The 15078-nt window shown below is 42.8% G+C and overlaps 1 protein-coding gene across 4 annotated transcripts in view; it reads left to right on the forward strand.

The window, feature by feature from the left end:
* Nucleotides 1-15078, forward strand: part of ACBD6 (acyl-CoA binding domain containing 6) — an 88731-nt gene that overhangs the window by 43504 nt on the left and 30149 nt on the right. For 2 of the 4 annotated variants that reach the window (XM_072867772.1, XM_072867770.1), the window contains exons 6-7: nt 649-715; nt 1345-1434. In XM_072867772.1, the coding sequence (XP_072723873.1) occupies nt 649-715; nt 1345-1434 (157 nt within the window). The remainder of the gene's footprint in view (nt 1-648; nt 716-1344; nt 1435-15078) is intronic. The other 2 variants (XM_072867773.1, XM_072867771.1) reach the window with 1 other exon arrangement.

Consider the following 15078-nt stretch of genomic DNA (forward strand, 5'->3'; position numbering starts at 1 on the left):
GTGAAGGTCTGTGACTGTTTTGCATAGCATACTGTAAAACACAGGTCAGTCTGACGGTGTCACAGCTTGGGGGATGATTTCTTGGTTATCTGCAGAGGGATTTCCAAGGAATCCCCTGCCAGTGTGCCACATGCTGTCTTAAATCAGGAGAGACTGATACTAACAGTAAGTCTAATTTACTAGGTGTACATAGTAAACAAAGAAGAAAACCTTCCATCTCAAACTACTTGAGCTACCTTTCTCTTTGGAGTTGCCGATATATAAAATCTTCTATAGTTCATAGAAAATGTCTTAGAGCTGCTTGTCAAAATGTGTTTGAATGCATTTTTGCATTATAAGACAGTAAGCACTCCAGTCTCAGCGCAGGGCTGTTAAAGTGTATGAAAGTGTATCACAGCTCTGCTGCGATGTCCTGTTGCAAAAACAAGCATTCCCTTTCACAGGCTTGGCTGTTGTAGCCCAGAATCAGAGCAGCACCCATGAACCCAACCCCAAAAGCTTGGCTTCGCTTCGCTTCACTTCGCTTCACTTCGCTTCACTTCACTTCACTTCACTTCTTCCATAGCCAGCTTTCTGAGGCCAGCTGGATTTTCAGATGTGCATGTCAGCCCTCAGAGGGGTCCTAAGCTACTTCCCATTTCCTTGACGGGCAGGAAGATCTGAACTTCCATTGCATCCTCTCCTGTGGTGGCAGAGACATGCAGAGAGGCTTCAGGTGTGCAGAGACTTGTAGAAAGGGGATGCGAAGAAAACTGCGGAGGTTTGGGAGAGGCTTGAAGGCATGGAAGCAGCAGCCTGTGTTGCAGAGCTGAGAGGCAGACAGTCGTGGGTGATGCCTGCCCAGACGCCCAGCTTTAATCTTCTGGTGCAGCAGTGGCAGGGCCCATGGGTTGAGTGTTTCGGTCCTGCCAGAGGAATGAGCTTTTGGGGACTTGGCATCCAAGTGACTTAGGCAGCATTGAAAATCTTACCCTTACTGTGTAAGTCATTGCTCCCAGAAAAGTCAGAGGTGTCAAAATCCCAAATCTATATAGGAAAACAAATCGTGTCATGGCTCCTGCTTTTCATGCTTTGCTGCTTTTCCCCTCTAAATTTTTACTGGCTTGTGGGTTTGATGCTAAGTTAATGAAAAATTGAACTATGTGTCACTTCTAACATTTCGAGCATTATTCTGTAAGTCCAAATCAGGAGCAGTAGTATGTTACGTACTCATATTAGTGTAGTTTTTTTGAGAAGTCTGTGTTAATTTTATTATTGGTACTCAGTACTTCATAGCAAGACTGTGATTCTGTGTGCTTTTTTTTTTTTTTGCTGGCTTTGTTAATTTTCTCGTGGATGTTGCAGGGCCGGGCTCTGCTCCACTGGGCGTGTGACAGAGGACACAAGGAGCTGGTTTCAGTACTGTTACAGCACGCTGCTGACGTTAACAGCCAGGTAAGAAAGGAATAAAAAGTTGAATTTGATTGATGTGTTACGTAGCCTCCTGACCAAATGTTTCGCATGAAACTGAATTCTTCCATAAGTCCATAGCAAGTTCTCTCAGAGCACTTATCATAGAGAAGAACATCTAAAAAAGGTAACCTGGGAAAAATAGCAGAATTTGGTTGCGTGCAATACGTAGTGATAAGGGGCCTTTTTCATTTCCTGCTGAAACTTCTCCCTACAGTGAAGTTTTTTGATCACCTGGTTGTGGCTTCCAATGTGACTCATGGTACTGATGGCAAGTGGCATTTCCTGCATACGAGGTGTTTGGTAGCTTCCTACATAAAGTGCATTCTCCAGTGTATTTTTTGTAACACTACACTCTCAGCAGAACTTTGTGGACTAATGGAAAGAGAATCCCACTTTGCCTAGCAGAAAAGCATCCAATAAATGCCTGTTTTCGGCAGAGCACCCCGCAGGGGTAGGTTATGCTTCAGGTCATGGTGTGGTGGGCATGTGACAGCTACAGTAGGATCTCAGTGCTGACTGAGGGCAAAGTCGAATGGCTTACACCATTTCCACTGCCACATCCTCACCTCACCCCCTTGGGGGTCACCATTTCGAGCACAATTTGACTTAACTGAACATAAAGCAGCTTTTTAGCCACTACAGTTTTTGCAGCTCACGTGTCTGAGCTTAATTAGCAGCAGTTTTAGGGTACCTTAAGAGACCAGGCTGTGAACTGTGCTGGTTCCGCAACTACTTTGCAAGTGGTTCCTTCCAGCCAGCTTGAGTCTGCCTGTGGTCATGAGTCAATGCTCCTAGTTTTGTCGGCTTGTTGTAATTAAGGGCTGACCTGTGTAAATGCGATCGTGTTCGGAAATAATTGTCCAACATATTTCTGTCAAATTATGATTGACTGCTCTTTACTAGCGTGACACTTACTGGCTTTGTTCTCCTGCCCCGTTTGGACATAGATACACCTCTGCTGACAAATTTGCTAGCTCTTACCAGTGAGATTTTAAGCAGCCTTGTGATAAATGCTTCAGGAATTTGTAAGAGGTGGACCTTAAGCACAGTTGCAATCTGCAGGCTTCTTAGCAGACCTGTAGTGTTCACAGGCTACAAATAGCTGTGTTGGTATTTACACACACATGAAATAGTTGTAAAAAAGCCTTTCTTGCCCTCGCCTGGGCAGAATTGCTGGTGGGATAGGTATTAGGAAGCATGGCTCTGCAGTAGCTGGTGAGACACATATCTTCATGCTTAGACCTTGGGGGTTTCAGTTGTAATGGCTTTTATAGGCCAGTACAAATGGGGGGCTTTGCACGTCCCTCTGTCAGACCAGACCATCGCCTTTCAGTCAGAGCTGGTGAGTGACGTGTCGGATACATATGGGAACAGCTTTGCCTTGAAATCAGGGAGGAGTCGGATCAGACACCTGCCAGTCCCCTTTGCCCTGGCAGCCTGGGAGATGGTTCTGTCTGGGATGCTGTACCACCGCAGCAGTCTGAAAAGTCACTTCTCTTTGACGCTTTTCTCATTTCTTTGGAGGTAAAATCTGACTCTTAGAAGAAAAGGCTGAAGGGAGAGTCATCTTATTTTTTCCCTGAACATTAATTTTCTGTTAAATTCTTCTTCTCTTTTTTTCTTTTTGATGTATTGCACATTTTCTAACCAGATTATTTTTGGCCAGTAACAAAAGGTTAATAATAGACATAAAAAGAAAATCAATCTTTGATTTTTTTTTTTCCCCCCCCACCAAGGTAATAAAGGAGAATTTTTTATAAAGGTCTCTGTTAGCACGTAGGTGTGTTCCCAGAGAAGGCAGACACATTTTTATTCTCAGCCATATATAAATTGCAATAACATTTCAAGACTTTGTGACCTAATGTTTATTTCTCTTTTTTTTTATTTTGACCTTTACCCTGTAAGAATTCACATCCAAAGCAAGAGCAGAAGGAATTTTAAGAGCAACCAGAAGAAAAAAGGAGACGGAAAAACTCTGGCTTCCTAATAGGCCATAAACACCATAGCACCTGCTATTATACATTACCAAATGCACTATCAGTTAATGTGTAGGCTATAAAGAATGGTGGGTTAAGTGTAAGGGAATCTCTGGTGACTTGAATCAGTGGCACTGTTATTTCAGAGCGATGTGCTTTCGGTAGAGGTTCCCTTCGCAGGCTGTATGCAGCACCTCTGCCAGAGCCTGATGTGCAAGCAGCCTCTGCGATTTCCACCCACTGCTCAGGTCTTCAGGTGTTTTTCTGTCTTGTTCAATTTTGCAGCAGTACCTACATGCAGGCAGCATAAGAGATAAAGAATAAATTAGGGATTATGAGGGTTATGAGCAGGTAGTGAAGGAGAGAAATGTTACAGACCAATTTTTTTTTAAATTGCCTGTGTTTTAGTGTGCTTCTAAAAAGTTAGTCAAACAGCACGACAGATTTATGCTCTCTTCCATTACCTTTTTAATAAATGCTCTTCCATCTTGGCTCTCTTGGAGTGTGATAAAGGATTTAGCTGCCCTAAGCAGACGGTGAGGGTGGTGCTCTGCTAGGTGACCTGAAGCAAGTCATACCAGTTCACTGTGCCTGTAGATGTGCCTTACTGAGCTTTTGCTGCCTTATTTTAGTTATCTTTGTACTATCTATTGTCAAAGTACTTGCAGTCTCTGGATCAAGAGGCTCTGCAAGAGTCAACTTATTTCTCTTTGTTGATAAACAGACATCTTGGGAGCAGGAGGAGAGGTCGCCTGGCTCCGCTCATTCCTGTAGCATGCTTGAAACCGCTTTAGTTCTGGGAATAACCACACACTACTGGACTGCAGTGGTCCAGTGCCTGTGCTTTTTGTTTTAAACAGTGGTACTGCAGTTTCAAAAGGGTGGTTCACTAATGTCACTGAAAAGCTGCAGCCATTGAGTTCTCTGATTGTTCGTAATTAGCTCTAATAGCACATTTGAAAAGAGGTGGTAAGTGATTGCCATGGGCAAGGGGATACAGAAAGGCAACAGGCTTCTCTACTTTGTTGGAAAGGGGCATTTGTGTAATTGAATTACCTAAATCTTCAGAGCCAGAGGCCATTTCAAAGTGGGTGGTGGTATGGTATTTTGGAGGTCTGCTGGAAATACCCAGAGCTTGGGGCTTAGTCTGAAAACAGCCTCCTTCCACTGGAACTGTTTGCCTAAAATGTAGGCTTTTAATTGATGAAGTGAAAGGAAGGGGAGTATATTCGTAACATAACAGTTATGAAGGAGCTTGGCAACATGATTATAATATCCATTTCTAGCTTTAAAAATATATGAAGACATGAATAAGTTTTCCTTGCAGAGGATGAGCAACAAAGGAAAACCTTTTTCCCCTATGGGGATAATTTTTCCTTCAATGTCTTCTCTGGCCTTGGAAAGGAATTTTTCTGGGGCCAGGGGAGGTACTGAATGGAAGCCATGCAGAATTGCACCCCAGCTTTGTGCTCCCCTGCAGCTGTGCCATGGCATCCTCAGTGTTCCCTGTGCCGGGAGCAGCGAGCTGGCCTGGTCGGAGACTTCATTTGTCCTCAGTTGTATCTGGTGGTGCAGTGCCAGTGTGGAGAAGACAGCAGAACTCAGCTCCACTCCTGGATGTGAGGTGCAGCTCAACCAGCTTTCAGAGGCGCTCCTTTCGTGCATTTAGGGGGAAGGTTAGGCATGGTGTACTGCTTCAGTGCTATTAGGTGGAAGAGTGCTCTTGGGGCAGGGTCTAAGTCTGGTCACCTCCTCCTGCAAGAGCAAGGCAGGTAAGGTGGCTTGAAGAGGAGGATTCTGTGCTCTGGTGCAAAGGCCCCACGTGGTTGCTCATCCTACGCAGGGAGCATTGCAGGTATACAAATTACTAGTGCTGTTTTAAGAAAGATCAAGGGCATCATGGTATAGTAATTGTCCTATGGGAGAGAGAAGGACAAATACAATTTCTCATTTGTAACATCAAAACAGTAGATCATAGACTCCTCCTGGACTTGCTGTGGCTGTACTTTGTTCCATTTGTGGGTAGTCTTTACAGCAAAATAATAATCTGTGTGTCCAGGGCGTGCCCTTGGGAATGTGTGAGGAACTATCCTGGAGTGGTTGCCACAGATCAGCTTACTCTGAAAAAGCTTTTCAAGCCTATCTGGCCATGTGAACAAGTCTTAAAATAAATATTGTTAGTTGAAAGTGGAACTGTATAACTTGACACAGAGGATAATTAAGGGCTGTGTACATATGTATGTCGTAGAGCAGCTGAGTTAAAATTGTATCTAAATATTATTTTATTACTTTTAAACTACATCATTGTGCAGTTCTATTAATCAGCTTATCAATGTTACAGTAATCATTTGTGTATCCTAAAATTGCACTATAATTACGACCAGGATGAAAAAAGCTATAATTGATCTTCAGTTTTTGTTTGCTGACCTTTCACTTTCTTAGTAAAGGTGCAGATCACTATACTGAGACTTTATACCACTTGTCAGCAAGTTCTCAATGGTCACCCATGGACCTTCAGGGGTTTGAGAAGAAAACTTGAGAACCAGAGCTGAAAATCATCAGGTTAGGAAATCTGTTGCTAGTATATGTGGATTTTATTTTATTCATTCATATACACCAGTAATTTCAGTGAAAAGCATCTAGTGTCTGTGCTGTCTGGAGAGAGAGTTGCTTGCTCTTTGGTGCCAATGTTGTATCTGTGTCTTGTACCAATTCACGCAAGGCTTCACAGCCATCTGAAGTCATGAAGTCATGCTTGTTAGCATGTGACTTTGAGTTAGCTGGATTTCCACCACCCCTGCCAAAGACATCTAGAGTAGCAGGAGGAGTGTGGTTGCCTCCCCAGCTTGTCTTTTTCCCCAGTCCCCTGCCATGCACCTCTAGCAGACAGCCGCTTCCCTCCTCTCTATTTGCATGCTAACACACTCGTGAGTCAGAGGGCTTTTGGAGTCTGGGACGTTGAGTAGCCGTCCCCTTGCAATACCTTCGCTCACGTCCTCATTGGAAAAAAAAAGAAAAAATCTTTTCAAATGGAGACAATACAAACATAATAAATGGCAGGGAGGGTTCATCTCCCTCATGACTCAATCCTTCTCAAACAACATTATTATTGACTGGCCTATTGGTTGCCAAAAAGGAAAATCAATTGTACTAGAAGTAGTTGCTGGGCCACAGATCATGGTACTAACCCAGCAGAGACAGGTTGATTTTTATCAACTATCCAAAGACTAATTTCCACCATTAGCTAAAAATGAAGTAGAAATTATGGGTATGTCGAAGATTGCTAAGATTGGTGGTCTGTTGGTTTTGTTTTATTTGTATGGTTTTTCTGTTTTCCTGCCTGACTCTAAAAGGATTGTATCAGGCCTGCTTGCCTGCCTGTCACTGCCTGGTTGGTTTTTTTTTCAGTCTTGTTCATTTGGATTTCACAGCAATAACATGAACTGCTTCAGTCTCTGCATGGGCCTCGTGTTGGAGGCATTGCATAGACATTTAAAAATGAAGCTGGTCTCAGCAAACATGCATCCGTTCCCTGTTTCCTGCACAGAATATAGTTCATGCTGATCTTTCTGTATCAATAGGGAGATATTGAGGAAATCAGTGTGGGCATCTTGACTGTTCTGGCTGAGGACTAAAGGCCACAGCCTGTATCTACACAGCTTTCCCCCTCCCCAGTGAATATGTGTGTGTGTCCATGCAGCCCACCACCTTTGCTGCAAGCTGATCGGTGCAAACACACTTGTAGGTAGGGTGCCAGCTGCCAAAGTACTCTGCTGTTATGACCATTCTCTAAACCTGGCCGAGATTAGAAGGGAAAATGTCTGAGCCTTGTGCCCTTGCAGTTAATGCTCCTAGTATAAATTTCCCCCTAAATATACTAAAAGCCTGGCTCATAAAGCCAGGAGGGACCCTGTTCTGGATCTGATGATTGCTGCAGAGGGTTTGGCATAGTTACGCTCACAGCAAGCGAAGGATGTCGCAGGTACTGCTGAATTGACCATTGCTGCAGTAGGAAGGTACAGTGGCAAACGGATGAAACAAAGGTGAAAAGCTAAGTAATGAGACCAGAATTATTAACCACAACGGTTTCCTTCTTTCCTTATGCCCCCCCCCCCCCCAGTCCCTGTCTCAATATTTCTGTAGTCAGCTTTGCCAAGCAGATCTCAGAAGGCTCTGCAGGCTCATACCCCTTCAGTCTTGACATTGTTGCAATGGGTGTGAAAGCCATTAGCCAAAAGAAAGGAGAGATCTGCTTAGTGACAGAGGGTAGCTTTCTACATTAAAGCATTGACATGGTGCCAGTCACACAGTTATTAGAAGTGGCACAGCTCCATGTCTCTCCTGCGGGTCTCTCTGTGGAATGTAGATTGGCAGCAGGTTGAATGTTAAATGGTCACCACTCAGCAGATGCTGATTTTACCTACTGGGAGAAAAGTCCCTTTCAGCAGAAAAATTTGCAAAATATTTGCAGCTCTAAATATATGCTGGGAGATGCAGAGATTTATCCCTGGTTTGCTCTTCGGCTTCTGAAGACACTTCAAGCCTCATCAACACAAACTGTAGGTTGTACAGACGATGAGATGTTTCCTTCTGCTTGTGCAGGCTGGGCTTTTTTGCATTGTTTATTCCCATCTTCCAGCTTGACATGTACAGTCTTTGTTTCTTCTGCTCCCTGTAGACATATGAATCATTGCTTCATTGCTGGTGCAGCAAAGCAGTTGGCACCCTTGCTCAGGCAGTGTGTGTGCAGCATTGCCTGCAAAGCAGGCTCACCAGCTGAGAAAGCAACTGCGGGCTTCTGTGTTGTTCCAGCAGTGATTTCAGGGTCCACACAGTCCATTCAACCACTATGTGCAAAAGTGTTTGAAAAGTGAAATCCAAGAGCTGGTCCTGAAAAAAATAGCAGTGGTCTCTGTTGCTTTACCCTCAAAATCTAAAGCTGCTTTCAGGGTAATCAAAATGCAGGGTTTAAATCTGGGGACGAGGACAGCAGCACATTTTAGTGGATTGCTGTGAGATTGCATGGCTTGTGGGCATCACCTGGTATTGAGGGCTGCGTTGCGGCACTTTCCGTGGCCGGTGCTGTTGCAGGAGGAATGCCATCTGGCAGCAGGCATGTAGTTTTAGCTCAGGGAGTGTGACCACCCCCTGAATCAGGGGGCCTTGTGCCTGTTTCCATGCCTGACCAGCACAGCTGTTTTGTGGTGTAATGGCTGCCATCTCTGGCAATGCTCACAGTAGACAAGAGGCCAGCAGCCTTTAGCTTTGAGGTAGGTGCAGCTGACACCATGGTGCTGTCATGTGTTCTGATGCAGAGGAGAAACAGGTATCTTACTCCCTACTGTCTTTATATGTCTCTGCAAATGCAGGAAACAGCCTTACCTTGAATGCCTCCCTGTGAGGACATGGGATGGTCCCATGCCCCTTTGTCTCTTGGTCTCAGGGTTGTCTTTGAAATAAGCATGTGTTAAAACACCTGTAATTTGTGAAGTCATTGTTGGAAATGCTTTAGCCCCTCATTAAGGTGTTTGGTTAACTGCGCAAACAGGATACTACTGGCAGCGCAGCGGAGCTGGTTTTTCAGGTGAACGCATCACCATAGGAATGGTCTCTAATCACCATAGGAATGGTCTCTAGCCTTGGTTTATTTCCTATAGCCTTGGTGTCACCTCTCCCTGCCAGAGCAACCACCTTTGCCAAGTAATCAGCTACTCTTTTCTCAGGAGAGATCATTCCTAGAACATCTTTTTTTGCATTCAGCCACTTGAAAAAGCTTGCCCTGTTTTGAAGGAGTTAAATTCTGCCACTCACCTTCTCCCTGAGGACTTTTCAATATGGGAAAGTCTGGTTTTACTTTCCAAATGGAATTTTGTATTCATCTGTTGTCGGCAGTTGTCTCTTCCAGTTTGCTCTAAAAAGCAAAACTAAACAAACCCACACACAACAAAAAAACAACAAAAAAACAGTTCTGAGTGCATCATTGGGGCATCTTGAATTTGCAGTCTTTGGTGCAAAGTACTTTTGTTAGTTTTCCTAAATAAGATTGTTCTAACACTTTAGATATCAGGGGAATAACTTTTTATGCGTATTTTGTTTACATTTTAGATAAGATTTTTTATGATCATATCTGTTTCTTGGCTCCATGGATTGTAAGTGGCAAAATGGCACTCAAGATGGCAAAGCTAATTTAGGAGGTTCCTGTCTCTCAACTTGTACATCTTACTGCTGCATCCATGAGAATAGCTGCCAGTGCAGGAGTCTTTCTAGCTCAGTATCATGTCTCCAGTGGCAGGAAAGAGTGAATGCTTGGGGGACAGAGTACAGTAAGCGTACAGTGATAATTTCATATATTTTCCCAGAGTCTGTGGCTTGGAGGCTTCCTGAGCCATTGGTGTTATCTTTATGCTCCTGGATTTTTCTTTGATAAATTTCTCTCATCCCTCTTTGGATTCCCAACCTTTTATGCCAGTGGGAGTTCTGTAGTTTAACTGTGCATTTGCTTTGCACTTGCCATGATCATTTCATGTGAGAGCCCATCGTTCTTGTGTAATGAGAAACAGTAGTTGTTCCCCCAGTTACCTTCTCTGTCCTGCTTTTGACTTTATTGGGCCACCTTGATTCCGCTTGATCGCTTCTTTTTCAGACTGAGGGGTTTAATCTATTTAATCCTACCCCATTTGGAAGCTGCTCAGTAACTTTGCTCCTTGTCATTCTTTGAATCATTTCTAGTTCATCCTTATTTCCTTTTCAGATTAAGGGAGTAGCACTTCCTCAGTGCCCAAGCTGTAAGTGCAATATGAGGTTTAATGAAGCAATATAATGATGTTTTCTTATTTCCTCTTTTTTTTTTTTTTTTTTTTCCAAATGCCTCCTTGTTGTTTGCCTTTTATTAACTACCATTGAATACTGATCTGGTGTTATAATAGAGCTGTCTATAGTAACTCATGATCTGTTTCTGCAGAGGTAATAGCTAGTTCAGAGCCCATCGCTGTGGATTTAGACTAAAGATTGTTTTTCCACAATTGTGCATTACTTGGTCTTTATTAGTGCTGAATTCCATCTGCAGGTTTTTCACCCTGTCCCTCTGAGATCCTTTTGTATCATTTTACAGTCAGCTTTTGGTTTAACAGACTTGGATGCTTCACTCTCAGCCTGCTTCCCTTGTTCATTTGTGTGGGTTGAACAACCCAAGCCATTGCACAGATCCCTCAGAGACTCCAGTGATCACCAGCAATTGTGTGAACTGGGCATTTATTCCTGTTCACTCTACTTTTGTAATCAGTTATCAAGCAGTGCAAAGATCTTCCCTCTTGCTCTATGACACTATCATTTAATAACCTTTGGTGAGAGGATGTATGAAAAGGCTTTTGGAAATCCATGTGAACCAGGAATCCCCTCTGGTGAGGGGTAGCAGAGGTCTCAGCGGTGCTTGCCTGCATAGGGAAACAAAAGTGCCGTCCTCCCTCTGCCTCTCACAGAGAGGCTGATCAATTGCTCCCTTTTGCAACAAAACAAATAAATCCTGTCCTGGAGTAACCTTCTAGTTTATCTAACAGACCAATTGACTGTCCCAACTTAGACATCCGGTGTTGAAATGGGTCTTCCATCCTCTTATGGCAAGGCTCAGCTTGGCTGGAATGAATCACCCTGTCCTGAGAAGGGTTCCTTGTAAAATGAAGGCCTGAACTTACATGAAGGTGGAAGGTGCATTGCAGTTGTCTGCCGCATTTGTTCTCGGGTTAGGAGCTGGCTATCTGCAAGCTGGGTACCAGCATTTGAAGAACTCGTAAACTTCCATCATCTAAATCCGTTTCTCTGGTTCCAGACAATTAAACATTAAAATGAGCGTGACAAATAAGTGTTCATTTATGGGTCAATAACTCCCTAGTATGTCTGTGACATGGGTGGCCGAGACAATTCATTTCAGTACAGTCCTGAGCAACCCGACATCTTCAAGTATGTAATTGCTTTTATAGGGAAAGAGAAGTAATAAGGATAATGTAGCTATCAGGCCCTGACTCACTAGTTAGAAACTTCCCCTTGCCAGTCAAATTTCTTTGGTATTCAACTCGTTTTAGGCTCATTCCAAAGGCATTATTGTGAGGTCAGAAAATATCCTAATGGATATATGCATTTTCTCCAGTGTTAGATGTTACTTTCTTGAAGACGCTCAGTTTTGTCCACCAGCCAATTAACTATCTGTATAAAGAGCCCTCGGTACGTGCTTTATGGCAATAGACAGGGTTGCCTTGTCCCTCTCCTTTCCTTTCCACCTCCCCTATTATATATATTTTTTCTCAGCACTATTAGATTATTAAATGCTTAATGACTATTCCATTCCTGCTAACTATACTTTTGATGAGCTGCGGTAATAAAACTTTGTAACAGCAAAGCATGTGTCTGGTTCCTTTATAGGAAGGGCACATTTGGGGAACTGAAGTAATGGGGGATAAAACTCAATTAATGAATAGAAATAAAAAGAAGTAAATGAGGTAATCAAACTCAGAGAAATTAGTATTGGCAGGTTCTGAATGATGCTCTTGGATGAACAATCTTTCAAAATCATTCCTTGTATGCTGCTGCTGTCTCTTTATTTATTATTAAAATAACATGATCCATGAGGCGCTCGGGGTGACTCCCAGCCTAGCTAATTCTAATTAATCCAGTCAGGGAGAGCAGCAGGGTAAGTGGAGCAGTCTATCGGATTGAAATTCATAACTTAATTGAGGTCAAAGTCCCAGGTTGGGAGAACAAAAGTCTTTCGCTGGGACCAGGCAGATCAATAGCAATAAATATCTGGCTTGGATACAAGTAGCTTATAGTGACGGATTATCTGACACTGGCCAGAGGTCTTGGTCTTGTTCAGGGCAAAGTCCTATGGCATGTACAGTGTAGGGTGACTTTTGTCAGTGTTCCCTCCAAAACCCTGAAGAACCCATAAAGGGCTCATGAGAGCCACAGAAGAAGGACACCCATAAAGAAGTCCATGTGAGTCATGCTGGATTTGGTTTCTGAAGGTACGGGTCTCTCATCGGTAGCACAAGGGCATATGTCACATTAGTGCTGATGGAGGTTGGAAGAAGTTGCTCAGGCTTACAGGAACTTGGAGCTAAATCACAGCTTGTCCAGAGAAAGACATTTAGGATCAGGGGAAGCTGAGCAGTAGATTGATGGGCTTTATGCCAAGTCTGTATTTATAGTATGTTTACATAAGAGGAGAGAGGAAGGTTGGAAGAGGGAAGTGTAAATAATCATTAAGGTAGATTTGTAGTGTGAGAGAAACCAGCAGAGGCAGATGTGGTTCCCTCTGTTCTTCAGAAGAGCAGTCAGTGTCTCTGCTCTGACCTCCAAAATGTTCCCTCTGTTTGTAGGGGTGCATATGTGCTAGTGATGGCTGGTTTCCCAAGCCTTTACCCAAGCACAACTCAATGGTATGACTTTGGGTGTTGACTACAACACTGATCCTCTAACTCCTAAGCCAGGAAAAGAAGTATGAGGTCCTGGCCTGAGACCCGTGGCATTGCATTGTACACGCAGCCTTCCCTAGGAGTGGGTACTGAAATATTCGTCAATACTAGCAACCAAAGAATCTTCTGTGGACTTTTACCCAAGTAGGTACTTCAACTGGAGTTCGATATTAAAATGCAGTCTTTACCCAGTCTGTTATTAATGTGATGTTTATGCAGATTCAACTGTTCTGCTCGTATCCTCTTTGCAGAGGACAAATACTGCTGTGGTCAGCATTCCATACATCCCTGGTGGATGTTGTTCTGCCAATGTACTTCAACACAACTTGGAAGAGGGATGGAAACCGCAGCTTGGACGCAGCCAGTGACTTAGTTTGACATACCTGCTCCTCCCATTGACACTACATAAGTCTAAAGCATCTATTAATGTCCAACTTGCCAAAAACGTTCAGAAGATCTCTTGAGTTCCACTCTTCAGGTTTAGAGGTCTAGGTCAAACACCTTGTCTGGTCAGCTTTCAGGTTTTAATGTAATGAACCAACTGTTGATATTTCTGTGTGTATAAATGGTTGCTCTACTCTCACACCCTTTTGAAACTGTCTCTGGAAAACACCTCTTGTTTTCCACTGCAGGACATTTGCTTCATATGGACAGAATGTAGTGAACAAGGCAGCTGTTCACTACATATATATACTTGCTATTACTATATACTACTGTTACTATATACTACTTGCTATTATACTATATACTACTTTCCTCATTCATGTCCCATCCATGGCACAACCTCAGCCTCCTCCTTTTAAGTTGGTAGCTTCACTCTCCCGGTTTCTGTTGCGTTGTTTGTGTGCTCCTGCTTCGTTCCTGCCCAGCCTGGACAGGAGCAAAACAGAGTTCCTGAGGCTGTTAAATGCTTACAGTTGCAAACAAAATTGCATTGGCAACTGTTGTTTTCCCCATCATTGGGGGGACAGGGGGGTTGACTAATTTATTTTGTGTTCATATAAAAGCTAACAGAAAAATCCAGATGTACCACAGTACTACAATTCACCACTTAACAGTAAAATGTTGTGAGCAATGCATGTCCTGAATGTACAGAACTTTGAGATGGATATTTCCCTTTAACTCGTGTTATGGCTCTGCTAAGGTTTAAGAGAAAAAAAATATTTAAAATATGAATATTACCATTTTTTTCCTCTTCATAGAGATACTCCTGTGATGCAGACCTGCTATTTGACATTTTCAGAACCAGCAATTGATATACGTTCAAGTGCTTTTGCTAAACGTCAGTCTCCCCCCATCTAGTAGTGGGGGTAGGCTAGCTTTATTTATTAGGGAGAATTTACTTTTTTTTTCAGCTGAGAGAAATAACAGGATCTGTCCATTCAGAGCTGGCTTATCCACAATTATGTATGTTATTAAAAGACATAGTGGTAGATGTCCAGATTTGTAGAATCCCTGTTGATTTGGTGAGGAAATTCCCTTTATGGCTATTTTCAGAATCGAGTTCAGGTTTCTAATTCTCCAATTTTGCTACAGAATCCCAGCGTGACCTTGAACAAGTCACTTGATTTCTTTCTGTCTTGGTTTCCCATTTGGGAAATGGTGGGGCAAATAATTGTTTTTTATCTCATGGATATAACAAGATTATAAAAATATGGTAGTTCTAAGATCCTTAGAAAACTGATCAAATGAAATTAAACAGATCTTGCAGTCTGGGTAAAATGAGATGAAACAAGCATGAAACTATTAGTGAAAGAAATGTTTCTTTATCTTCTACAAATACAAATGCAAAGTGATTAAGTGGGTCTTTTCTAGCTATTAGCAATAACAGGTCTAGCCAGCTGACTTCTGTCACCCTTGAAAATCAATTTGCAGGGTACAGTCTTGAATTTAGTATGCTTACAATAAATACCCCTAAAAATGTTGTCACCCTCTCTGATGCATGATGTTACTGCTGCAATAGTACTGCAATTACTTGCCCTACAGATAAAAAGTGGCTGCTCTAAATGAGGTGCTGTAACACAATGGTTTGCAAATTTCTTTTAATTTTTTTTTTTCTGTGATATTTCCTTCCTTTACTGTACATCCAGCAGTATTTTTGTGAGGCTGAGGAAAGGAATGGGAATAGCATTAAAGGTTATTTTTATCCAGGACTGTTTCAGAGGTCTGGTTCATAGCATGCA

This window comes from Ciconia boyciana, chromosome 7 (genome assembly GCF_034638445.1).
Source record: "Ciconia boyciana chromosome 7, ASM3463844v1, whole genome shotgun sequence".
Classification (NCBI taxonomy): domain Eukaryota; kingdom Metazoa; phylum Chordata; class Aves; order Ciconiiformes; family Ciconiidae; genus Ciconia; species Ciconia boyciana.